At 42.9% G+C, this 27,464-nt stretch overlaps 2 protein-coding genes across 3 annotated transcripts in view; one reads left to right on the top strand and one right to left on the bottom strand.

Annotated features, from left to right (window-relative positions):
- LOC109246511 (membrane-spanning 4-domains subfamily A member 4A-like) overlaps nt 1–22,244 on the bottom strand; it is a 168,081-nt gene extending 145,837 nt beyond the window's left edge. The window contains exon 1 of one of the 2 annotated variants that reach the window (XM_019414523.2): nt 21,823–22,244. The gene's annotated coding sequence lies outside the window, so the exon portion shown is untranslated. The remainder of the gene's footprint in view (nt 1–21,822) is intronic. The other variant, XM_019414524.2, reaches the window with a different exon arrangement.
- Nucleotides 289–13,902, top strand: LOC109246509 (B-lymphocyte antigen CD20). Its single transcript, XM_019414521.2, has 7 exons — nt 289–465; nt 6,604–6,778; nt 7,198–7,317; nt 8,499–8,555; nt 10,061–10,300; nt 11,078–11,179; nt 12,067–13,902. Exons 2-7 carry the CDS (start codon nt 6,620–6,622, stop codon nt 12,283–12,285), a joined length of 897 nt encoding a protein of 298 aa, XP_019270066.2. The 5' UTR covers nt 289–465; nt 6,604–6,619; the 3' UTR covers nt 12,286–13,902.
- Nucleotides 22,245–27,464: the final 5,220 nt, after the last annotated feature.

Below are 27,464 nucleotides of genomic sequence, written 5' to 3'. Positions count from 1 at the left end.
CTCTGCTTGGATGACTTCTTCCCACCCACTCACTCCTAAAAGTGAAGTAAAAAGGTAAAAGTCCTAGCAGCCCATCTGTAGAGAGTTTCTAGAGCCCTTCTTGCCCTTGGGGACCCACCGTCCACACCTGCTTACAGGGTGGGGGCTGCAAAGTTCTTCTAATTAGGGGAGCGTAAAGTACGCCAGGCAGTCCCCTGGGATCCTTTTCGAGAAGTGAAACCTCGTGGTAAGGCAGAAACTTTTTTGTATATCCTTTGGCTCTGGCATGTGTGCATTAAACCAAAGTGATTGGGGCAAAGGCCAAGGTAGCAGAAGCCACTGATTTCCTGTCACCTGGTATCTATCAGAGGCCCCAGGCCTGCCCTATGTCACTCACCTCCTGTGTACGTGGGACACCAGCAGTGGAGGTGAACTCGGCAGCCAGCATCCGAGTCAGCCTTGCGACCTAAGGCCTCAGACACTCAGGTAAGCAACCAGTTTGCTTTGTTTAAGCGACTAAAAAGGGGGCGTCCGGGGGGCTCCGTCGGTTAAACGTCTAACTCTTGATTTCGGCTTCAGTCATGAGCTCACGGTTTGTGGGCTCCAGCCCCGCGTTGGACTCTGCGCTGGCGGTGTGGAGCCTGCTCGGGGTTCTCTCTCTCTGCCCCTCCTGCACACTCTGTCTCAAAATAAATAAAAACTTAAAAAAAAAAGAAAAAAGACTAAAAGGGAGTGACGCGTAAAGCATAGGATGCTTTTGGAGACTCGAGTTTCTCGGCTTTCACCCGAGGGCTTCCCCGGTCGGGTTTTCTGACAGTGTCACAAGTTGAGGAGGGGTACCAGGCTTTGCTGCCCACCCGCTTTCTGAACCACTCCCTCCCTCAAGAAAGGCGCTGGCCAGTGAACTGGGTGTCCTGAACAAAAGCAGCAGACTGTAGCACGTAGACGAGAGCGTGGTTACCAATCTGCTGGGCTCCAACCGGAGCTCCACCGCCTATAAGGTATCTACAGTGGTTCACTTCCACTGCTGGTGTCCCACGTACACAGGAGGCGAGTGACACAGGGCAGGCCTGGGGCCTCTGATAGATACAGGCAAGTCACCAAACCTCTACATCCCTGGTTTTACTCACGCACAAGATGGGGGTGACAGTTAACACCCGCTGCTTTACGTAAGATTAAATGAGCTAAAATCCTAAGGTTCTCAGAACCACCTGACACTGAAGAAGAAAATAATCAGCCGTGGTTATAATGAAAATATTTCCATTTCTCTTGCTTTGAATGATTTGGTCTCCAAAGATATGCTGCTAAATGTGAATACCCCAAATGTTGTTAAACCTCGCAGGCTAACATGTTCTGGAGGGGACTGGACGACGGGGGGGGGGGGGGGGGGGGGAGATATGAAACGGAGCATCAGATCCCGCCTCAAATCCATCACAGAAGCCTGCAGTGAGAGTGGGCACTGCAGATGAGGAAGATCTAATGAAGGGCAACAAAGATGAGCTTTAGCCATGTCATAATTGTTTCCTGAACCAGTATATAATGTGACCATCTTTCCCTGTTTTCCACAAAATGGCCTGATGTCACTGATCATCAGGTGAGGTGACATGACCACCTTTTGGTCCAACATCCGGCGGGCTCACGTGGGAATCTTCGCTGAGGAAGTCGTTCGGTTTAACATCTATTGAGCTCGTAGTACATGGAAAGCAGGTTCTCCACGTAACCCTAGCAGGACAGCCCTGGGGGAACATACCCTCAGTTAGAGGAGAAAACAGCTGAGGACAAGTAAGGAATACAGAGAGCTGGGGCCTTTGAAGGAGTCCGTGCCGGGAACAGTCCCAAGGAGGTGAATGTCTAATGGGGAGACCGCGAAGGGGGCAGGAGGGGAGCATTTCAAAGCGGAGAGGGAAGAGAGAGGAAGATACCTCCAGACCAGCGGTCCAGCGGGGAGCGGTGCGGCGTGGCTTCCAAATGGGATGCCACGATGCTCCGTGAAGGCCATGGGGTGGGGGGGCCAGGCGCAGGTTTTCCCAGGAAGCCAAGACAGACTAGACAAAGAGCTGAAGCTCAGGTCGAGCAGGACTTAAAGCAGTGATTCGGGGCCTGCTCTAGCCGCCCCTGTGGAGGATGGATTAGACGAGAGCAAGACTGAAGGCAGAAGAGTACGATTTTTGTGCTCAACCAGCGGAGGAAATGAGAAACTCAGGGGGTGACACTGGAGGTAGAAAGTGGTCCGCATGCAAGAGAAGACACCTTACAGAGGAAGAAGCAGCAGGACTTGGGCCCTGACTGGGCGTGGAGGTGAAGGGGCTGGAGAGAACCGCGGCTCCAGCTCTTGGAACCTGGGTGCCAGGGGGACAGAAATAAAGCCATCTGAGTGCTCACGCCTGAGGAAAGGCCGCTGACTCTGCAGGGCAGTCCTTGCACAAAGTGGCCTCAGCCCAGCGGCTCTGCCCACCTGCTGCGAGGCCCCCAGAGGGGACGGGTGGGGAAGAAGTGGAGGAACAGAGTGGAGGGGCTCTGAAGACGCCGGGGATGACAGAGGGGGGCCTGGGCAGTGGCTGCTGGATGAAAGGAAGGGGCTTTGGGAATGGGGACGCTGCGGTACATCTCAGTCCCACAAAAGACACAGTTATCCTCTGAGCGTTTACTACATTATAAATTGCAAATTCTCCCACGTTCTCAGACAGTACTTTGAGTAGCGAGGTCACAGACGTGGCAGGCCCCAGAGCTGGGACGGGCACTTTCTGTGGCACGCGAGTGCACACGGACTGAAGACACAAGACCCGCTTGCCCTGAGGGGCTGCCATCCTGGAGGAAGCAGGGGGGCTGGAGAGGGGCTGAGGAGCCCAGGCAGAGGGAATGGAAGTAAGAACATTCCTCCTCAGAGCTCAGCGCACAGGACCAGAAAGGGCAGAAACCCAGAACTATTTTGAGTGGCAGGGGAGGAAGTGGAGGTAACGAAAGCTAGGCAGCTTTGAACTTCTCATTAAGTGATGTAATTACTGGACCTAAACAGTCATTATTCAAACCCAAACCCATACAGGCTGTGAGACTGTCCTGCAGTGGATGCACCCAGAAACAGTGGTGCCTTTGAAAAACCAGAAGAGATTTGCAGAAGTCGCTGTAATAGAGTGAGGCAGTGTCAGATAAACCGAGCCCTGAGGGTGATATAGTTTAGTGAGCACAGAATCCTGCTGTTACCACAGTTTGGCCAATGTGCTCAGTCACCCCTGCGGATGTACGAACCGGGCTTTGAGCAGAGCTGTGTGCCGGGCACTGTTTTAAATCACCGTGAACAATTAAGAAACAACCACAGGGCAAAGCTGCGGGAATCTACAATATCCTTGGGAGTATGTGGTCTAATTTTACATATTCCCATACAATGAAAATTTTCAGTTCCTGGTCGACAATGCCCTGGCATTGAAATATGTACATATTTTAGAAAGCTTATTTCCATACAAAATGATGGGTATGTTTGTGTTTATAAACTATTTTACAGTAATATGTGTTGAAGCCTTCACAGGAGTACAGTTGCCATAATGAGACATCATTTTTTTAAGCTTATTTATTTATTTTGGGAGAGACAGAGAGTACAAATGGGAGAAGGGCAGAGAGCGAAAGGGGGAAAGACAGAGGTTCTGCAGCAGGCTCCACACTGACAGCAGAGAACCCGATGAGGGGCTTGAACTCACGAACTGTGAGATGATGACCTGAGCTGAAGTCAGACGCTCAACCGACTGAGCCACCCATGCATATTTTTACCAGTGAAATAAAATATGTCCCCCCAGTGGTCATTACTGCCATTAGCCATTACAGATACAGCCGCAGCAGAACTTGCTTACGTTAAGAGGTTTATCTCACCAGTAACAGTGACACAGCCTCAGGCAGCTGAAAAATAAGGAGAAATTCAAACCACACTAGTCCCATCATTTCCTTCTGTCCAGATAATTGATGACCTTTGCTCTTTAAGTTGTCCTCGCTAAAATGAGCCCCCTGGAGAGGAATGTGGTGACTCCCAGCCCATTCCCTTCCTACAAATGGGGAAACGAACCAACCCCTCTGAACCTGCATTTCCACACCTGCAAAAAAAGACAAGATGCCTTCTGGGTAAGACAGGTGTTGGGCAACCTGGAACTAGATGTGCAGTAACCCCGGCACATAGAGGATGCTCCATAAACAACTACACGACATGGTCTGGCTGTGGGGCCGCAGAGAGAGCACCGGCCTCAGAGCCGCAGTGACTGCCTTCTGGTCGGCTCTGTCACCAGGTGCAAGGTCTGTGACGAGGTGCGGCCCATCTCTGGGCCACAGTTTCCTCATTTATCAAATGGCCACAATGGTTTCTGAGCTTCTGACCAGCTCCCAAAGTTCTGCCTGCTGGCCAGAATCAATCTGGAGGCTCCTTAGAGGCCTACCTTAGTACACTCCTTTTTGTCAGTCATCTTGTTGGGTGTGGTTTGTGGTGCAAAGCACCGAGACCTCCAAGACCGCATGACATCTGGTAATCGGCAGGTGGGGTGAAATCAAGTGCAGAGCACCCAGCCGAAGTCTCCTCTGTCCTCCTGACAGGGAGTGTGTTTTCAACTGCTTTATAGTAGTCATCCAAACGGCACATCCACCTGAAGTAGGGAGAGGTTCATAAGTGAAAGGCTGAACCCCTGGCCTGCACGGGGGGCAAAGCAGCCATAGATGCCTCGTTGGAGAGGTCCGAGCCCTCACTTTCGATCTCCAGTAGTCATGTAACTGGGAACAAGGGACTAACTATTCTGTGCCTTTGCCACCTTTTCTACAAAATGAAAGCAACAGTTCATCCCTTGTCTACTCTGTGAGGCTTCAATGAACTGAGGATGCGAAATCTCTTTGTAACCACACACTGGGTGCAAACGTAAGGCCTGGGTGACTCCCAAGGACCTGTCCTATACCACAGTGCCGGGCTTGGTGTGACTTCAGTACGATAAGCAAGCTGGACAGACAGTCTTTGTCTCCAAGGCTCCTTACGTGACTGACAGCCAACAAGGACGAGACCAAAGGTGCATCTCTAAGGAGAGTTCCAGGGCCCAGGAAAGACCCGATAGAATTCACGTAAGTAGCTGACGCAAACATAAATTCCAAGACGAAGCACGAGACGAAGAAAACTGGGCAGTCTTAAAACATGAGAGCTGGAAAGGGTCTCAGTAGTAATCACCATCTAACTTCAGAAATGAATAAAGCATGAATTCTGAGAACAAACAGCACTTGCTCCTTTCTCCCCATGTAGGAGGCATTTTCACGTCTGAACTTCTTTCTCACAACATGTCTGCGACAGGGACGTTGTTCTCATTTTTCCAATGGGGAAAAACATAGAAACTAATGCTTACAGAGGTAATAATAGTAAAAACAAGAATAGCGACAAAAACAGGCAATAATTATTCAGACATGGGTGCTTTACATGCATTTATTTCCTCAGTAATATTAAGAAACTATTCAATCCAGGCCCCATTTAGATACTGAACAAGACAGATAAGGTCTCTGCTTTGAAGGGATTTATATTCTAGTGGGAAGAGACTGACCGTAAACAAGCAAGCAGATAATCAAGGTAATTCCCTGCAGTGATACGGGCCACGTACAGAAATAAAACGGGTGGTGTGAAAAAGACTGTGCTATGGACCGAGGATTGGGGGAAGGCTTTTCTGAGAGGCTGACATTTGAGATATACCTAAATGAAGACACCAGCCACACACAGCTCATCAGTCCATTTGAGTCTTACAGAAACCCTATACCGTAAGACAAGAATTATTATTCCCATCTTACAGCTGAAAAGCATAAGGCCCAGAGTTTAAAGAATTTTCCTGTAGTTTCACCGCAAATAGAATTTGATTTAAACCTAGGCAACCCGTGTCAGGAGGCCACAGTCTTACATACAACCTCTGAGAACCTCCTTAAAGTGATTACTCAAGGTTGCAGAGTTGGTGGTAAAGGAAGACTAGAATCGGCCTCTGTTGACTAAGGACGGTCCTCATCTGACTCTCCCTCTCTCTCTCTTTTTAACATGTTTAAGTTAAAGAGACATTATGCCAAATTTAATGTTTTAAAATGTTTTAAATTTAATGTTATGTTAAATTTAATGTTAAAGAGAGAGAGAGACAGAGACAGAGCACGAGTGGGGGAGGGGCAGAGAGGGGCTCGAACTCGTGAACCGCGAGATCATGACCTGAGCCGAAGTCAGACACTTATCTCTCATGATGCCTCTGGCCCATCACAAGGACAAGGAAAAGTCAGTACAAAATACACTTTCCAATATGAGAGCGTAAGAAAAGCATTCAGGGATGAGAAACAACCAGGACATGTTTCTTCTCAACAAACTGTGCTCAAACAGGACATGAGCATGGTGTTCTCTTCCATGATAAAGTATGCCCCAAACATTGTTGTCAAGAATACCGGCAGGATTTCCAGGGGCCCTATGTCCTTGCCTGAGATGCTAGAACATAGTAGTGGGCTTTGCCTCAGACCCAAAGCCACTGGGAAAAGTCCATGCCTATCCTCAACGACACTCACGGAGAGAATAAAGGGAAAAGTATGCCAATGCATGAGACAAAAGACCGCTGAAAATCCTATTCTCTCTCTCCCCCGTTTTATTATTTTTAGGAGTTCTGAGGGTGAAATGGCGACACCCAGAAATTCAATGAGTGGAACTCTCCCAGCAGATGCTATGAAAGGTCCGACTGCCATGAATCCCGTTCAAAAAACAATTCCCAAAAAGATGCCTTCGGTGGTGGGCCCTACACAAAACTTCTTCATGAAGGAATCTAAGCCACTGGGGGTAAGTCAACTGTGCTCCGTTCCATATCGGCGAGACTCTCTGGCCTAGACAAGCAGAGGCTATAGGCCAGGTACAGGATGCAATCCAACGTGAGGTGTCCTTTATGTCGGACACAGCGTGCCAAATCAGGGATGTACAGAGAAGTTGTCACGGTGATCTTATGTCTCCTTTTGATTTTGCGGTCTGCATATTTAGGGGTCTCCCATCCCAGTTTGTCACCAGCATCCCAGACATGTCTGTCTTGGAAATGCCCCAGGTGGTGAGGAAAGCGGATCGCAACAAGACAAAGATCTTGGCACCTTCCCCACTTCCTTTAGGCGTTTTACACAGCCCCGGGTCCGGAATCAGGGCTTCCAGCCTTTGCTTTCTGACTTGATGAGGACTTGACTTCCTCATCAGACCCCTAATTCTCTCTCCAGGCTGTCCAGATTATGAACGGGCTCTTCCACATGGCCCTAGGTGGCCTCCTGATGATCCACATGGAGGTCTATGCACCCATCTGTATGACTGTGTGGTACCCTCTCTGGGGAGGTATTATGGTGAGTAACAACTAACAGCCCTTTGGGCAGTGATGCAGACAAAAAGCTTTAAAAGCTCCACAACAGCATGCTAGATTATTTCTGTGTTGAGGCAAGTATGTGGCTGGGAAATAGGTTATGAGGTGACAGTAATTTAGCGGAAGGAGAGGTTGACGGAACCGAGTATGAATCTCCCTGAGTCAGTGGTCACACTTCATGTACATTCAGAAAGAGGTGCCCTGCATGGATCTACACAGGGAAGGAAGACCGTTCAAAGCAGGACTCTCCAAAGTCAATGTGGAGAGGGGTGAGAAGGGCACTAGACATTTGGACTGTGCGGCGGGGTGTTTCCGGAAGCAGGAAGGAGCAGGCGCATCCCATTTCCTCCCACCTATTCCTTCTTCCTACAATTCTCTTTAGCTACTATCTCAGGTGGTGAAATCAGTCCCATCGCAAATGAATCTCCTTTGGCTGACCAGCAGAGCAGCAATCTGTCATGAGCAATCCCCATGACTGTTTCGTGTACATGTTTTCTAGCCGCGTCTGGGTGTGGTACAGAGGAGTCATGTTTATATCCCCATTAGACTTTCACAGTTACTACTAGAAAGATACGCCCAGGACTGAGATTTTCAAAACAAAGAGAGATGGATGAGAGCAAGCGTCCCCTCCATTTCATAGCTTGAACAAGGAAGATGGGAAATGATCACCATCAATTCCTGTAGCAGCAAACGTTTTAATGGCGTGTGCCCGTGGCACTCAGGCCACCTTGATTCATTCTTCCCTGGCATCACAATCAGTGAAATCACTGTGAACTCCAAAGAGAAATTCCACAAACTTAAAAAAGAAAAGAGAGAAACTAAAAATAAAGCTTTTAAATTCACAGTGTTAGTATTCGTTGGCACAAAAACTTGTGTTCTGCCTCTGGTCTTACTATATTCCTGGTCGCAGCTCCCCAGTTAGTTGCATAAAAGGCATCAGCTGAATATAGCTGAGCATGCAAAGAGGAGAACTATGACTGCTGAAAAATGAATGAATACTGCAAAAATGGCTGCACAGTTTGGTGAAAGTGGTTGGAAATGTGGATAGCTTTTTAACAACCAGTTCTCCATGTTAAAAGCCATCTCCCTCTCTGCCTCCCTCCCTGTCTGCCTCCTCTCCCATCTATCCCATACCTTCCCCACCCACCACCTCTCTTTTCACAGTATATCATTTCTGGATCACTCCTGGTAGCAGCGGAGAAAAACCCCAGGAAAAGTTTGGCAAGTAATCGTATGTCCTTCTTCCCCACGCATCCGAGAAATGCCTACTTTCTCAGTTGAAAACAAAAACCATTACACACCTTTGGAATCACAGTAGCACTGAGTTCTCTCTCAACCCCAAAAGGCAAAAGATTCTCTAGAACGCTGTTGTGATTTTATTCATGAAAAACTTGGAAATGAGGCCTACCTGAATTATGTCCGCGGAAACAGAATTAAAGGCAGACCAAAGAACAGCCACATGCTTATGGTCTTATGAATGTTAAATGTGTGAGACTAACAGGTCTCTTTGAAAGCCGTGTACTTTCTCTCCGACCACCGTTGAGGAAAACTCTAATCAATACTGTGATTAACTCAATCCTCGCCAACTTTGAGCAAGTCGGTTTGCCCCTCCGTACCTCTAAAAAATGGTGGTACCATATGGTCATGAGTATGTAATGGAGTAACATACGTGCAGGTGCTTCAGAGGCTATATAAGGAGCTACAGAGGGTCTTGTCCTATAGCCCCCCCAACACACTTACACCCAGGTCATGAGCTTACCAGCAAGTTTCCTCCCCCAAGTTTTTTATACTGACTAATAAGCTGTTACTGACTTGTGGCACTTCCAAAGCCCGTGACGGATGGAGTGGATGGAAATGGCTCCTCTCAAGAGGTGGTCTGCTAAACTCAGTTTTTGAAGAAAAAAAAAATATTTAGGAAGATCAAGTTGTTTTTATTCTCCAGATACAGCAAGTCCTACTGACTTGCAATCTGTAGGTCCTACAGCCAGGGATGAACTATATAGGTCTTAAAATAACCATCAATAATCCCATACTATTACGGTACGTGTCACTTATATTTTCCTGGTTTGACCTTCTATCATCCCTGCAGGTAGAACTCATTCTGACACCCTTCACCGGTGCTACCCCGAGGCATCGGCCCTAATTATGTTTTGAAAGATGGTACACTGAGGCTGACTGCAACCCATGTCAATAGGGAGTAGGTGGTGGTGTTCTTGCTACTGTTAGTTTCCACTTGACGGTAGAGACCCAGAGGGCTCTATCTGCGCTCTCCCTCCCTACACCCACTTCATGGGGATGCAAGAACCTCCTTCCCTTTCTTCCCTGTACCTTCTAATGCAGACATATATAACCTGAAGACTATTTACCTTCACTTAGCCAGTATTTACCGAATGCCACCAGCGTGATGGTAGGGGCAGTGAAAGGAACTGCAAGGATGCAAAATAGACGAATTTAGGAGTATTCCTAAAATTTTCTCTTGATAAACTGATTGGATGTGACAGGGTAAAATGAGATGAGGAAGACTGAGGAAGGAACAGGAATGAGAGATGAAGGTTTTCATTTTACGGTGACAAGGACATTAAAAACCACTGAGAGAAGTGTGGCTTAGGATGATTTGGGTGCAGTGCCTTTATGAATGGGAGGAATGGGATCTGGAATTCCTTCCTAGCTTGTATTCTCCAAATGAAATCAAACCCCATTAACATGTCTTTATGTCTCCATTTCAGGTCAAAGGGAAAATGATAATGAACTCACTGAGCCTCTTTGCTGCTATTTCTGGAATGATTCTTTTGATCATGGACATATTTAATATTGCAATCTCCCATTTTTTTAAAATGGAGAACCTGAATCTTCTTAAAAGTCCCAAGCCATATATTGACATCCACACCTGTCAACCGGAGAGTAAGCCCTCTGAGAAAAACTCTCTGTCTATAAAATATTGTGACAGCATACGATCTGTTTTCTTGGTAAGTGTGAGACTGGATTTCTTCTCAGGAAAGAAGTCTGGCATTTTTATTACGAGTGCCAACTCTGGATCCAGCCTGGCTACATCTGCTACTTACTGCCTATCTGGCTTTGGGGCAAGAATTTTAACCACATTCTGCCTCAGTTTCTTCAACTGTAAAATGGGGAAAGTGCCAGTACTTACCTCACAGGGCTGTTTTGAGCAGCAAGTTAACACATACAAATACATTTAGAACTGGTACACAGAGGGTGCTACGTGTTTGTTTAACATTTTTATATTAGTATCGGTTAACATTTATTAGCTTGATTAAGGTGAACATTGAAGAAGCACCTAAGTTTTATGAACACCTTTTGCCTCAGTGAGTTTTTAGTGGAGACTCTGAAGGGGAAAAATGCATCTCCCGAGTATAGACAGGTTTCCTTGGTTGTGATACCATAACACCTAAAAAGCTGGATACAACTTAATTTGGGAGTCACTGATTAATTTTTCCTACATAGAATTGATTCTTCAACTAATTGCTGCTACCTTATTTCCTATCGGCAACATGCATTAACCGTCTGTGAAGGCAGCTGTGCTAAGGGTCGGGGTTATGAAGATAACTAGTAGTGTTTACAGTTGGTCATTACTCACCTATAGAATTCATCTTCTAAAGAACCCGTCTTCTATAGAACTGATCTTTTAATCATTTAATTTTAGCCAAGAGTCATTTACTGAGTACCAACCATATTCTTTAAGCTGTTACCACATTCTTGCCTTCACTTTTTCTGTCGTTCCTCAGAGCATTTTTGCCGTGATGGTGGTCTTTACCTTATTCCAGAAACTTGTGACAGCTGGCATTGTTGAGAATGAATGGAAAAAACTGTGCTCCAAACCTAAAGCTGTGAGTAGTAGCCATCCTGTCCACTAAGCCCCTCTAGGAAATCACGTCTACAAAAACTCATTTCTGGAGAATGTAATCTGACGTAACTTTGAGACTAGGAGCTTCGTGAAAAGTGGTCTTGGCAGATTTCTGGAAAGCAGAGAATACCAATAATGAGGAAAAAGTGTCTTGAGATTTGAAGCCAGTCTAAAGGTTAGACAGAGGATACAGCCCTGCAGTACGTGTGCTCACGAGCCTTCAGCTCTGCCCCGTTCCAGGCGTCCATCTTGATTTCGTGATCCCACATGTAACGTGCGGAAGCCGGACAGGCTCATGAAAGCACTGGTTCGTCCACTTCATTTCCCAGCATTCCCCTCCCCACCCTGCCCCACCGCCACCCTTTCATCAGATCCCACTTCCAAAACTATGGGTCAAAGAGGCTCCACAATTGGGAGATACGAATATCCCCGTGACAGAGCTGCATCAACTGCTTCAGAACCACAGAATGTTAGATTCCCGACACAACCTAGAGGCTGTCACAAGTCCTTCATTTTGCAGATGAGAAAAACAGGACTAGAGAGAAAATTACCTTCCCAAGGTTATAGGCAATAAGAGGCAAATCAAAACTCGAATCTAAATTCGCCCATTACTGCAGCGTTCTTTCCCAAAATACTGTGTGATCATTCCAGGCAAAGTGGCAAATATCTGCTGATCTTGCAGATGAGCTTTGATGGGTGATTTGGTGAGGATCTGGGCACGTGGGAAATCAGTCCTGGTATCTGGAGGCATATAGGAAAAAGCATAAATGGCACAGAAAACAGGAGGTCTTTGATAGACATTCACAGACACTGCTGACAAATGCACCAAAAGTAAAGGTCCAGAAACGCTTGTTTAATTTTGTATTCCAGGATGTAGTTGTCCTGTTAGCTGCCGAAGAAAAAAAAGAACAGCTAGTTGAAATAACAGAAGAAGCGGTCGAGCTGACTGAAGTATCTTCCCAACCAAAGAATGAAGAAGGCATTGAAATCATTCCAGTCCAAGAAGAGGAGGAGGAAACGGAAATGAACTTTCCGGAACCTCCTCAAGACCAGGAACCTTCACCGATAGAAAATGATAGCATTCCTTAAACTATTCTTTTTCTGTCTTCTGTTTCCTTTTCTTAGGCATTAGTGTTCACAGCTTCCAAGAGACGTATTCACCCTCATTTCCTGAGGCCCTCTGCAGGCACCCTCCACATGTCTCTCTGGCCTTCGCACGGAGTGACCACAGCTCACTGGCACTCGCTCGCGCTCGCTCGCTCTCTCACGCAGAGAATCCAGCCATGGCAGGCGACTATGTCGGCACGTTTCCTGTCTGGGGCAGCTTACTGAAATTCAAACAAGGCAGAGCAAGGGCTGCACCTCGGCAGTGCTCACCGGCCTCCTTCCCGGGCGAGGCTTTGCAGTAGCGGTCGGAGTAGAGGTTCCACCTCGTCCCTCTGCAACAGAGAGACTCTGCCCCTGATGAAAAAGATAAACCACTGTGCAGGCCATCCCTACACTTCCTTTAATTCCTTCCACATCTACGTATGTTGTGGAGTCCCTGGTGCACCACTGTCCTAAAGAGAGTAAAAAGTAATGGTAGGGAGGTGAGATAAGGAACTAGTCCAGCTATCTTTCTACGGGGCTGACACTGTGGTACACTCTTAGAGTGCCTACACCCCACCAGGGAACTTCTTAGTGGCCAACACCCAGCTCTTCCTTCGTACAAACAGCGCAGCTTATAAATGGGCATGTCTGTATCTGTCTTAACTTTCCCTAACTCCTGCTCTAGGCTCTTGGTTGCACTGTCTACCTACTTTCAGCCTTTAGGCAAGAGAAGAAAGAATCAAAGAAGATGCCATAATGAGTACCCACATCTTAAATGATAATCAATGGTTGCATTTGTAGAGTAATTTCCATTTCACAGAGTAGTTTATCAAATAATTACATTTGATCTTCCATCATCAAGAAAAAAAAAATCCCTATCCATATTTTTACAAGTGATTCAAAGAGGCTAAGTAACTTAAAAATAAGTAAAGGTAATTTGCTAATGGTCACAGCTAGTAATTTTGAGAGCCTTCTTTTGTACCCATATCTTCCTACTCTAATCCTAAAATGTTTTAAATAACCAAACAGCCTGTATAAACTACCTGAGCAAAGTCAACAGGTTTTAATAAGCACCTACTCTCTGATTAGCATAAAATAGGTGTTCGGAGAGACACAGAAGAGTCAGAAATCAAGTTTTGCTTCTCAGGGATAAAAAACACAGACATCCACAACATTTGGAAAACTACTCACATCATTAATATATACTTGGTTGTTAGGTTACATAATGCAGACACTAAGTACTATGGACATTCTCAAAAAAGATCATGTTTGAAAATAATGTAATTAGTTACAATGCCAAATCTCAGGCAATCGCTACCCTACTTCTCAATTCCTGTTCATATTTAGAGATACTAGTACCTTACATAGGAAGAATGTTTATAATCTATCAATTACATTTGGGCATTTTCTATACGATAAACCCTGCCAGATTCTGGCAGGTCAACAGTCAAAGCAATTTCCATGCCTTGTGATATTTCTACTTTGTTAGGGACCACCGATAGAAGATCTTTCCTGTGCTTAGAAAAAAAAAAAAAAGAGAGATGAAACATCTCTATATGTAAAGTCCTGAAAATTAGCCTTAAATAAATAAAACTATATTTGTGTTCTTGTCTGAAACAGATGATTCCAACACAGTGTTTTCCCAGTCTTCTCTATTCTTGTAACGTCAGACCACAAGGGAGGCTCCTATAGCCTTAAGTTTATATTCACATAATCCCAATACAGGTTTGAACTGTGGGATGTCAGGACATTAACTATGTATATCAGTGTATTCTTTTTTTTTTTAATATTTATTTTTATTTTTGAGAGAGAAAGAGAATGTGGGTGGGGGAGGGACAGACAGAGAGAGGGGGACAGAGGATCCGAAGCAGGCTCTGTGCTGACAGCAGCAAGCCCAATGTGGGGCTCAAACTCATGAACTGTGAGATCATGACCCGAGCCAAAGTCCAACGCTCAATGGACTGAGCCACCCAGGTGCCCTCGGGTGTCAGTGTATTCTTACACACATGCATTCCCAAGGAAAGTTTTCACGGAAGATTTAATAATCGAATAACTGATTTCTCACATTGAGCACTCTGGAATGTGCCTGAAATAGGCGGCAGGCACTCCTGCCTTGAACTAGAGGAAAGGGAAGACAGCAATGGCAGACCAAGGAAAAAACTAATGAGAAAACCTTCAAAGAAGATAAGCTCTGTCTTCTATCTTATTTTCTCCATTTCTGAAATATATGTGAGGATCCCTCTCCAAAACCATTGTGTCTTTAAAAATTTTATTTTATTTTCTTGGGGCGCCTGGGTGGCTCAATCGCTTAAGCGTCCAACTCTTGGTTTTGTGAGTTTGAGACCCTCATCGGGCTCTGCGCAAGCAGCATGGAGCCTGCTTGGGATTCTCTCTTTCCCTCTCTCTCTCTGCCCCTCTCCACTCATGCTGTCTCTGTCTCTCAAATAAATATATAAAGAAAAAAGTTTAAAAAAATAAATTTTATTATATAGATGTATTTTTGTTCAAGTATAATTAACGTAATGTTATATTAGTTATGTTATTCATTTTTATGATCTCAAATCATAATCAGTTTGTACTAACCTCACATAACTCCTTTTGAGACACCATTAATGTCTATTATTAAAGAAGAACGAAAATCATTGCTATGACTTTTCTCCCCAATTATCCCTTTGGCAATTTGTTCCTTAGAGGGTGACTGACCATCCCAGTCTGTCTGGGACTGAGGGATTTCCTGAGATGCAGAACTTTCAGTGCTAAAACCTAAATAGTCAGAGGCAAACCAAGAGGGTTGATCACTCCAGTTCATAGTAATACATAATTGTACCTGGCTGCAATCACTACATAATATAATGTTTTTTTATAATTAACATTATATCATAAATATTGTTCCTTATTGATATATAATTCTCATAAGCTATTTAGTTGCAACTTAGTACTTCACTAATCAATACAGAATAATTCAATATTCCTCTATAAGTGAGTACTAAGGGCCTTTTTTTTTTTTTTTTTTTTTTTTTGCAAATCACTTTTGGAGCTGCAGAATGTGATTTTACACTTCAAACATTGACAAAGTCTGTCAATAGGAAGTAATGACATATGTTAAAAGCCAGGAAATTAATTTTACGCTTTGACAGGTAAATAGTCAAAGATCCAATACATATAAATGGTAGCTTCAGACTGAGTTAGCACGAGTTCATTTATGGATTTGATATGTTTTAAAAACCTAAAACATTGATGGGGAAGGTTCAAATCAGAAATTTTCCTACATTAAGTCTGCAGTGCTTTTTAACTTTTATTTATTTAAGTAATCTCTACACACAATGCAGGCCTCAAACTCACAACCCTGAGATCAAGAGTCGTGTGCTCTTCTGACTGAGCAAGCCAGGTGCCCCAAGTCTAAAATTCTTAAACGGGTTTCCTTTAATTTAAAAGCTGGTTGTATGTTCTGAACTAATGAGGACCAAGTAATATAAAATGAATATGGTAGGATCATATGGTGGCAAAAACAAAGCTAATTTCAGATTATTCTCTGGAATTATGTTTGCTCTTCACTCATCACTTCCCCTCCTGACTTACTAGAAAAAACTTATTCGTGCCTCCTATGCATTCTTCTGCAAGAGAGAACAAAAATCCTAAAGTAATTCATTCATCCAAAAATATTTGTTGATCTCAGGCTTCTGATGAGCAAAAATAAGCAGAGATCCCTCCCCTTAGAGCCTCACTATCTGATTGGAGAAACAGACAGTAGCAAAATATCCACCAGGCACCTAATATGGTCAAGGAATACTGTAAAGTATAGAGGGGTATACCTAAAGATAAGAGAAGCTCCAAGTCCTCAAAACTTGTAGTGCTTAATTAGAGATGATTTAAAAGTGTACCTATTATAAGCAAACTCTCAACAAAGTTGGTATAGAAAATATGTACCTCCACATAGGGGCACCTGGGTGGCTCAGTTGGTTAAGCGTCCGACTTCAGCTCAGGTCACGATCTCGCGGTCCGGGAGTTTGAGCCCCGCATCGGTCTCTGAGCTGATGGCTCAGAGCCTGGAGCCTGCTTCTGATTCTGTGTCTCCCTCTCTCTCTGTCCCTCCCCCACTCATGCTCTGTCTCTCTCTCTGTCTCAAAAATAAATAAACGTTAAAAAAAAATTTAAAAAAACAAAAAAGAAAAAAGAAGAAGAAAATGAAACAAGTGAAAATATCTTAATAATATGTTTTAAAAATTAAAAAAAAATATGTACCTCCACATAATAGAGCATTTATGACAAACCCACAGCCAAAATCATACTCAACAATGAAAAAAATGAAAGCTTTTCCTCTAAGATCAGGAATAAGTATGCCCAGTCTAATTACTTTTATTCAACAATGTATTAGAAGTCCTGGACATAGCAATTAGGCAAGAAAAAGAAATAAAGACATCTGTATTGGAAAGAAAGAAGTAAAACTGTCACTATTTGCAAACGACATGATACTATATATAGAAAACCTTAAAAATTCCACCAAAAACTCTTAAGCTAACAAATGAAATATGTAAAGTCAGAGGACACAAACTTACCATACAGAAATCGGTTGCATTTCTATACACTAATAATGAGCTACCAGAAAGAGAAATTAAGAAAATCCCATCTACAACTGCATCAAACAGAATAAAAGACCTAGGAATAAATTTAAATAAGGAATTAAAAGACCCGTACCTGAAAACTGTAAGACATTGATGAAAGAAATTTAAGATGACACAAATAAATGAAAAGATACACTGTGCTCATGATCTGGAAGAATTAATGTTGTTAAAAATGTCCATACTACCCAAAGTAAACTATAGATTCAATGCAATCCCCATCAAAATACCAATTTTCGCATTTTTCACAGAACTAGAACAGAGAATCCTAAAATTAGTATGGAACCAAAAAAGACCCAAAATAGCCAAAGCAATCTTGAAAAAGAAAAACAAAGCTGGAGGTTATCACAGTCTTTGATTTCAAAACTATAGTACAAAGCTATAGTAATCAAAGCTATAGTAATCAAAACAGTATGGTATTGGCACAAAACAGATATACATCAATGGAATCAGACAGATATACATCAATGGAATAGAATAGAAACCCCAGAAATAGACCTACACTTCTATGGTCTATATTCTTGTCCCATATAAAAAAAAAATTTAATGGGCAGAGGACTTAAATAGACATTTTTCCAAAGAAGACATACAGGTGGACAACTGTCACATGGAAATATGCTCAACATCACTAATTATCAGAGAAATGCAAACGCAAACCACATCAGATATCATCTCACACAGATCAGATTGGCTATTACCAAAACAGACAAAAAGTAACAAGTGCCGGTGAGGATGTGGAGAAAAGGAAATCCTCATTCACTGCTGGTGGGAATGTAGACTGGTGCAGCCACTATGGAAAACAGTAAGGAGGTTTAATTTCCTCAAAAATTAAAAATAGAACTATAATACAACCCAGCAATTCCACTTCTGAGTATCCAAAGAAATAAAAAAATTTATTCAAATTTTCAGAGATATAGGCAAGTCCATATTCATTGAAACATTATTTATAACAGCCAAGATATAGAAGCAACCTAAGTGTCCACTGATAGATGGAGAAAGGTGTGTGTGTGTGTGTGTGTGTGTGTGTGTGTGTGTGTGTGTGTAATGGAATATTACTCAGCCATAAAAAATAATGAAATCTTGGGGCATGGGGTGCCTGGGTGGCTCAAGCAGTTTAGCGTCTGACTTGATTTTGGCTCAGGTCATGATCCCAGGGTCATGGTATTGAGTCCTGAGTAGAGCTCTGCACCAAACATGAAGCCTGCTTAAGATTCTGTCTTTCTCTCTGCCCCTCTCCCTCTCTCTCTTTCTCAAAAAAACAAAAAGAAAGAAAGAAAGAAAGAAAGAAAGAAAGAAAGAAAGAAAGACAAATACCACATGGTCTCATTTATATGTGGTATCTAAAAGACAAAATGAATGAATAAACAAAACAGAAACAGACTCATAGCTACAGGAAGCAAACTGGTGGTTGCCAGAGAGGAGGGATTGGGGGGGGAGGGGTAGGCAAAATAGGTGAAGGGTATTAAGATATACAAACTTCCAGTTATAAAATAAATAAGCCATGGGGATGTAATTTGCATCACTGGGAATGGAGTATAGTTAATAACACTGTAATAACTTTGTATCGTGACAGATGGTAACTAGACTAATTTGGGATCATTTCAGAATGTATAAAAATACTGAATCACTATATGTATACCTGAAACTAATAGGATATTATATGCCAATTTTACTTCAATAAAAAATAAAATAAAGTCAAATAAAATTAAAATAAAATAAAATAAAAACTATTTTGTTGGGGTAAAAAAGATAACCAGCACAGGTTCAGGAAAATTCGATGGAAAAAGAATAATCTTTTCAATGAATTGTGGTGGAAAGACTGGTCAGCCACATGAAAATGAAATTGGACACTTACACCATGCACAAAATTAGGTCAACATGGATCAGAGTCCTAAACATAAGAGCCCAAACTAGAAAACTCTTAGAAGAAAACCTAGGTGGAAACTTCATGATATTAGATTAGGCAATGATGAAAAAATAAATTGGACATGACTGAAATTAAAAACTCATGTGCTTAAAATAAAACTTTTGTGCCACAAACATCACCATAAAGAAAGTAAAATTAGAATCCATCGAAGGGGAGAAAACATTTGTAAATCTTATGTCTGATAAGAGTCTAAAATCCAAAAGTATCAAGAAAGCTTACAACTCAACAATTAAAAAGACAAATACCGGGGCGCCTGGGTGGCTCGGTCGGTTAAGCGTCCGACTTCGGCTCAGGTCACGATCTCACAGTCCGTGAGTTCGAACCCCGCGTCGGGCTCTGTGCTGACAGCTCAGAGCCTGGAGCCTATTTCAGATTCTGTGTCTCCCTCTCTCTCTGCCCCTCCCCTGTTCATGCTCTGTCTCTCTCTGTCTCAAAAATAAAAAATAAACGTTAAAAAAAAAAATTAAAAAAAAAATAAAAAAGACAAATACCCAACTTAAAAAGTGGCAAAGGATCTGAATACATATTTCTCCAAGTGAAACATACAAATTGTCAATAGGCACATGAAAAGATGCCCAGCATCATTAGTCACTAGGGAAATGCAAATCGAAACCACAATGAGGACTACATCACACCCACGGGGGTGGCTATAAACAAAACGGAAGTAAGAAGTGTTGGTGAGTATTTGAAGAAACTGGAAACCTCATATAGTGCTAGTGGTAATAGAAAATGGTGTAACGTCTTTAAAAATGTCTTTGGCAGTTCTTCACAAAGCTAAACGTAAAGTTACTATAAGACCCAGTGGGCCACCCATAGTCTCAAGAGAACTGAAAACATACGATTACACAGAAACGTCTACACAAACGTTCTCAGGAGCATCATTCGTAACAGGCAAAAACCAGAAACAATGCAAATGTCTACCAACCGATGAACAAAGAAAATGTGGTGTATCCATATAATAAAACATTATTCAGCCATCAAAAGGAACAATGTACTGGTACATGCCACAACATGGATGACCCTTAGAGACTTCACATTAAGTACAGGAAGCCAGATACAGAAGCCACAGATTTCTTATTCGATTTATACAAAATGCCCATGATAAGCAAATCTATGGAAACAGAGAGTAGATTAGCGGTTGCCAGAGGCTGGGAGGAGGGGAAAATGTAGAGTAACTCTCAGGTTTCCTTTGGAGGTGATGAAAATACTCTGGAATTGATAGCGGTGATAGTCATAAAACTTTGGGAATGCCATTTAAAAACACTTAAAACAGGTGAGTTTTACCATGTGTGAATTGTATTCCAATAAAAATAATTTTAAAAGAGATAGAAGACAGCCAGGAGGGACTAAATAACAGTCAAATGCCCTAGTTCATAGCACAAAACAATTGCTCAATACTGTTACGGGATAGGACTGAGCTCTATGAAGTCTTAGCACATCACAAGAAAATCTCATGGAATGGGAGGAATTTGAGTTGAACTGAGAATAGGTAGAAATTCTATAGTAAGAGAGTAAGGAACAAATACTCCAGGTAAGTGGGGCAATACCTATACAGGATGAAAACAGAAACATCCTAGTTGTGTTCAGAGGCAATAACAGAATCACCTAGATGGATTGTGGTTAAATTAGTGGGTAATTAGACTCAAGGCAGTAGAGAAAGGCCGAGGCCACGCTGTGCAGAATCTTAAATCCCCACAGCATCCAGACTTGAATTCATAAGCATTAGGGAATCGCTGCAGATGTTTGAGTAGGAAAGCAAGAAATTATAATTAATAGGGGCGCCTGGGTGGTGCAGTCGGTTAAGCGTCCGACTTCAGCCCAGGTCACGATCTCGCAGTCCGTGAGTTCGAGCCCCGCGTCAGGCTCTGGGCTGATGGCTCGGAGCCTGGAGCCTGTTTCCGATTCTGTGTCTCCCTCTCTCTCTGCCCCTCCCCCGTTCATGCTCTGTCTCTCTCTCTGTCCCAAAAATAAATAAAAAACGTTGAAAAAAAAAATTAAAAAAAAAAAGAAATTATAATTAATAGTGTAGAAAATAAGAGAAACAACAGGAGTAAATAAGAAACTAGTCCTGCATTAAGTAGAGAGAAGGGCGAGTGTGTAGAGATATTTCAAGTGTATTTAAAGATATTTGGCGGTTAATGGATGTGAAGGACTTTATTAGCTATAAAAGGGAAGTAATCAAAGATCTCTCTCAGCTTTGAGTTTGCATGATAGGGGTAGGAAGGGCATGAAATGGGGACAGGGCTAGTGGAGAGAGATGGGACGCCGAGAAACCGGAAGCTTGGGAATTGGATCACGAGCTCAGACTGGGCTGGTTCTACAATTTCACACTGCAGACTGAAGGGTCATTCTGATATGCAAATACCTGCAAATACAAGTTTGAAAATCAGATGGGAGAACAGGATTGAAGATCGAACTGCACAAAAGATTCACTCACAAATTGACAGAGTTAATGAATGGAAGCTCCCAGGAGAAGGTGACACTTTGTAAAGAAGGCCCAGGTTTAGCTGTTGTCGGAGAAAGTGAAATCAGTAAAGATGAAATTGAGGGCGTCCAGGAAAGCAGGAGGGGGACTTAAGAGAGTGTCCTGTTTCGGAAGCTGAGGAAGGACAAGTGTCTCAAAGGGGAAGGAGGCAGCAGAGCAGTGTTGCCGGGAAGAATCCTAAGGAGTGAGGACGAGTAGAGGCCACTGGGGTCAGGAATTGGGAGGTCACTGGCAGCGTTAGGAGGGACAATTGTAGAAGACAGTCAGGAAAGACGACAGACTGCCATCCACTGAAAAATGGATGTGGCAGGAAAACACTGAACCTGTGAGAGGAGACTCTGCTTTGGGAAGTTTAGTCATTAAAGGAAGGAGAGAGATGATTCAGTGGTTTGAGTGACGAGCAGGGAAGGAATCGCCCTGAACGGAAGACGGCCTAAAACCTGCAGGCACAGGTACGCATGAGGCTGCGTTCATTTAACAAGTTCAAATATCTGCTGAGCACCTACCACGTGTCCTGTTCTACGTGATGAGGCCGTAGGCAGTGAGCAGCACAGACAGACATCCCTGCCTTTGTGGGGTCTACTGCGTTCAGATGCATTGACCTGCTGTCCCTCGTGAGTGGTGAAGAGGACGCGGCAAAGCGGGGACGCTTGTGTTTACTCAAGAGCTGGGGTTCAGTTGTAGCACTCCCGGCTTACTCACAGAGGCTTTTACAATACCCTTGATCTTCACCAGTATGTTCTCGGCTTGGTTAGGAACGACCAACAGGGAAAGCAGTCAGACCAGATTTGTGGACCAGGTGAGAGGACGGTGGAGAGATGTCGCTGGCCCTAAAGCGTCTAGAAAGCTCTCCTAGTGTATATAACTGTGGCAGCATTTCTCAGCAGCTCCTGCGGTGAACGAGCTGCCGAGAGATCCGTCCACAGCTCTGTGCCTTCATCTTCGTAGGAAATGAAACTTGGCTGAAGTTACCCTTTTGCGTTCGCAGGAAACAGCTGCAGTGAATCTAAGTTCATGACAGGAACAATCCAAGTCACAAGACGGTAGAAAACTTTGTTAAAGCTTACTGAATGAGGCAGACACACGAGTATTTTTCTTTTAATTAAACTGGAGCATTTTTCAACTCTCACGTGATTCTAATGTGCTTTGGTTTCAGGACCATTGGTCTAAATTCCTTCCATGGAATCCAAATCATTAAGATCAAAGAATTTAGGTAACTTCTTATCACTTTAAACAGTTTCTAAAATGCACTTTTGAATTGGAAAGGCATTATTTCAAGAATTTTGAAGGAATGATGGAGAAGAAAACAACATGAAACTTAGTTTTCTGACCACCCGATTTCACCTCGTTCTCTACACACTTCATTGTAACTCTCCACTTGGCACTTGTTTGCCATAATCTGACATGTCTGTTTGTTTCTCCTTCCTAGAACACAAATTCCTGAGAGCCGGGACTTGTGTATGGTGTTTATCACTGAACTTGCAGCACTTAAGAGTGTGTGGTACAGAGAAGGTCCTCAAACAATATTTATTAGATAATGATGCTTGAAAATCAGTTCTGCTAATGGTTATTTGTATTCCTGTTAATTGACATACTCTTTTCTCCGCATAACATTTCTAATGTGTTTCGTGTATGTATTTTCATCTTTCTATAGTTTCATGTTATTTTTTAAAAATTGTTCTTAACGTTTATTTATTTTTGAAAGAGAGAGAGAGAGACAGAGCATCAGCAGGGGAGGCACAGAGAGAGGGAATCTTCAGAATCTGAAGCAGCTCCAGGCTCTGAGCCATCAGCACAGAGCACGACACAGGGCTCGAACTCATGAACTGTTGAGATCATGACCTGAGCTGAAGTTGGACACTTAACTGACTGAGCCTCCCAGGCGCCCCTCTCTATTCTCATTTTAATGGCTGCACTAGAAATGCCAAAATTATTTTACCCAACTGTCCTGTTGGTGAACAGTACAGTTGAATCTGGCTGTATGCTCTACCTAGATATCTATTCATCTGTGTATCTGTTTTCTCATTTAATGCTAAAATACGCTCAGTTGTATTCTCCTTTTATCCCTTTATTAAATAAATTTACCTTAGAAGTCAGGGTAATACTGAATCAAAGGGATTTCAATACTTTTTCTCACATGTGACAATTTGTTCCATATCGTTTGTAGAAAAGATATACAGTCACCCTAAAAGATAGGTGTACCCTGCTCACTAAATTTAGAATAGTTTTAATAAATTTCCACTCTCTCTCATATTGTCTTCCTTATTAATTCATTAAGCAGAAAATTGTATGTCAGCTTAATAATTTATTGTTAGTGAAATGGAAAAGCATTCTAATAGCATTTCCCTTTTGTGTGTGTTATTTGTGCACCAAAATGTGTTTTACCTTTGTTTATGCTTTTATTAAGTTAATAATATCAAATATTTGAAACACAGTGGAAATACAAGACATAACAAAGCATAAAATCCATATAGTGTGGAATAAAGCTATGTTCCTTTCTCTCTTTCTCTTTCCTTCCTTCTTCTTTGTTTTTCTTGTTTTTGGTTTTGGTTTTTTTTCTTTTTTTTTTTTTTTTTTTTTGGAGAGGGTGCCTTTAAAGAAGGTAGATGCTATAATTTCTGAATAAATGAAATAAAAGAAATAATGAAGAGGTAATTTAATAGCGAGAGTAGAGTTGGTGACAGAAAAGATACAATGAGCTAAAGAAGATATGATTAGAATGTTAGCAGAGAGAAAAGAGAAAATGAAAAGCCAATATTTAACCACATTCTGTAGCATTACCTAAGAGGAAGACACTGAATGTAGGGGATAACCTTGCTGAGCCAAGCCGCTGTCCATAATAGAAAAAATGAGAGTTGCTCTTTTCAGATATTCAGCAAGCAGAGAATGAGGTGGCCCACGGGAGATCTTAGAGGCAATCAGAGATTACGATGGAAGCAGACAGTCTTAACAAGAGGAGGCAAAATCAAGGACTAGATGAGACAGCCAGAGGCAAACGGCTGAGCCCATCCCGCTTCCGTCTAGGTTCAAAGCAGTCCAGGTAATGAATCTGTCGGGTAATGGCCACTGAAGTCTCCATTTCAACCAGCAGGGCAGGAATGAGAACAAAGAGCAAAGGGACAGCAGTGGCAGGAAAGAGCAACGGTCTGCTCTAAGACTGCTCTTCATAAGGCATCTCCGTTTAGAACCATGCCTGCACATCACAGGACCAAAACGAGGAAATGCACTTAATACAAGAAATATAAATATAATAGTTCAAATAAGGGGAAGAGAAACTACATTTTGTTAAACATACACCATGTAACGGGCATTAGGAGAGAAGCATTATACCCAGTAAATTATTTACTCCTCACCTCGACCCAGCTGCAGTGGTTGTGATTCCATCTTACAGACAAACAAATGGAGTTTAAAGAAATGTCACTTCCCAAGGTCACCCATCTGGTAAGAGGGGAGCTGGGATTCACACTTCAGTCTGATCACAAACGCCTCATCTCTTCTCCTACTGTCTCTCTTAAGGCTAAAAAGGAAAATCTCTGTCTTCCTTCTAAAGATGTGCCATCTTATATCAATTCTATAATTTAATGATGTGACAGAGTCAATGAAATATGATATAGGACTGCCTCTTGATAGAAGTTATGGCAGAGATATTTTTCAAAATAACAAAGCCGGGTGCCTGGGTGGCTCAGTTGGTTAAGTGTTCAACTTGATTTTGGCTCAAAATCAATCTCGCAGTTCGTGACTTCAAGCCCTGCATCAGGCTCTGCACTGACAACGTGGAGCCTGGTTGGAATTCTCTCTCTTCCTCTCCCTCTGCCTCTCTCTCTCAAAATAAAAAAATAAACATTTTTTAAGTAAAAAAATAAAATAAAAATAAAATAACAAAGCAGTTTAGATTTGAATATGCACTCTTGGATGGATGGCAGGGGTCTGGAACTGAAAATTTCTGAGAGATGGCTTCTTTGTTTGGCTATGTTCTTTACACTTAAATGATAACTCTTCTCTCTGAAATATTCTACCTTCCAATAACTGGCAAAAACCATTTTCTACAGAATCTCTTTTGCTTTGCTCGTCTGAAAAAAATGAACATTTTCTGATAGACTACACCCACAAAAAGAGTCTGTTATTAATAATGCAAAAACTAAGGTGTACTTGGTGGCGGGGGGGGGGGGGGGGAGGTATCTTGTAAAATCAAAGAAGGATCTTGGAGGAAAAAACTCAGGGCCCTCAAGAGACTAGGCCCACACCGTACCTCCCTCACCTCCTACTCCAGAAAGCAGTAACTCACGGGGGAGGGACAGGAAAGGAAGTGTTTCACGATGTCCACTGGGGGGTGCAGATAGGGGCTGACCAGTCTTGTGTGCCCCCACATCCCTACCTCTGTTTCCTAACACAGGGAGAGGGTGGGCTCCCTTTCTCCCGCTCAAAAACCCAGGGGAGATTATGAAAAGTGATCACCAAACATGACCGCTCGTCCTTCTTCATTGATTCTTTTGGGGAAGAGTCAATGAGTAAGAGAGCAGAGGCCACTAATGGTTCCCAGTATTAGACAAAGTTATATTCTCATGCTGCTGCTTTTAAACAAAGATTGCTTCTTAGCTCCAGGGATCCCATGGACCCTCTTACCTCGGAGGAAGTCCTGCTCAAAGGCAAGTGCTTTCCCCACCAAGCACCATGAATTCTTATCTGATGAACTAGTTGGATTTCAGAGTAACTGCATATTTCACTGACTTTCACTCACTTACTCTCCCATTAGGATATCAGCTGTCTGAAGGTAAAAGCCATTTTTCATTCACCCCAGCATCCCATCTCCTGCTCAATCAATCCTTTTTGAATAATTATGTTAGACTTTATTCTTTAAGAACCTAGTGGAATCACCTCCGAGAATCACCTCCGAGACAGCTTCCATCAGCAACACTAACTTCTCAGGGCGCTCAGATTAGAACAAAAGTAAACATGTCTTTGTCTTCTACACAACTTTCCTCTTTTCCAAGTATCCCCGACATCAGTTCCAAGTACTTGAGCTTTTATTCTCCTGGCTCAAACTTCCGGAGAGGTAGTTCAAATCGCTACCTGTAGCTAATCCTGTTATCTGTACCTTCTGAGCCAACCGTGTATTCTCCTAGTCTTCCAGGTTGTATTCCTCCCCAACCCGGCACCCCTCCCCATTCCCTGCAGGGTGTTTCTGTCCATCCTCTGGTCCCCTGCACTTGCCCTTGTTCCCCCAGCCACTCTAACCCACATCTCCACGGTTCTTTCCCCACCTCTCTGAGTCTTTCCCTATGTATCAAACACTATAAGAGTGTTTTGTAAACATAATCCCTTCACTGTCACCATAAGCCTTTGGCATGGATACTATTTCCCCTTTCCCATGATGAGCTGACTAAAGGACAGAGAGGCTAACCAACTTGCCCAAGGTTACAACTAGCAAGGGGGAAAACAGGAATCTGAACCCGGAGTATCTGCATTAGATTCCACCATGGGCTCGGCCTTCCTTTTCTCTTTTCAAACGCCATCTTTCACATTTATAGCCTCACATCCGCCTCGGTTTGCTTTGTCTTTTGTTTTTACTTTTTATCTTGAAATTCTTTTAGATTCGGGAACAGACCACTAACATAGCACAAAAGCTCCCTGGCACCCACCTCTCACCTTCTCCCACGTTCTCATTTTATATAATCTTAGCACAATTACCAAAACCAGGAAACTGACATTTGTATGATACTATTAAATAATAAGCCTCAGAACTTATTTCACCAATTTTTCATACGGTATTTTTTATGTTTATATAGTTTATCGCGTGCATAGATTCATGTAATGACCAGCACGGTCAAAGCATCCCCAAAACACTACCTTGAGAATATAGAACGCTTCCATCACCACAAAGAAAGTCCCTCATGCTCTCCCTTCCTAGTTACACCCTCACCGCTAACCCTGGCAACCGTAGGTAGTCATTTTAAGACTGTACACGCTATAGATAAAATCATATGGTATGTAACCTTCTGAGATTGGCTTTTTTCGCTCAACATAATACTCCTGAGATCCATCAGCTGTTGTAGACACCAACAGTTTATTACTTTTTATTACTGACTAGTATTCCACTGAATGGGTACACAGCTTATCTGCCACGAGAGCTTTTTCCAGCCCCCTATGC

This window comes from Panthera pardus, unplaced genomic scaffold (assembly GCF_024362965.1).
Source record: "Panthera pardus isolate Hobbes unplaced genomic scaffold, ASM2436296v1 HiC_scaffold_12, whole genome shotgun sequence".
Classification (NCBI taxonomy): Eukaryota; Metazoa; Chordata; class Mammalia; order Carnivora; family Felidae; genus Panthera; species Panthera pardus.
This window is presented reverse-complemented; position numbering and strand designations above follow the sequence as displayed.

Bases quoted from the DNA above. Each gene is read 5' to 3' on its own strand.
- LOC109246509 (XM_019414521.2), top strand. From the start codon at position 6,620: ATGGCGACACCCAGAAATTCAATGAGTGGAACTCTCCCAGCAGATGCT. The intron at 8,556-10,060 runs GCAAGTAATCGT...TCTCCATTTCAG, and splicing joins AAAACCCCAGGAAAAGTTTG to GTCAAAGGGAAAATGATAAT. The intron at 10,301-11,077 runs GTAAGTGTGAGA...GTCGTTCCTCAG, and splicing joins GCATACGATCTGTTTTCTTG to AGCATTTTTGCCGTGATGGT.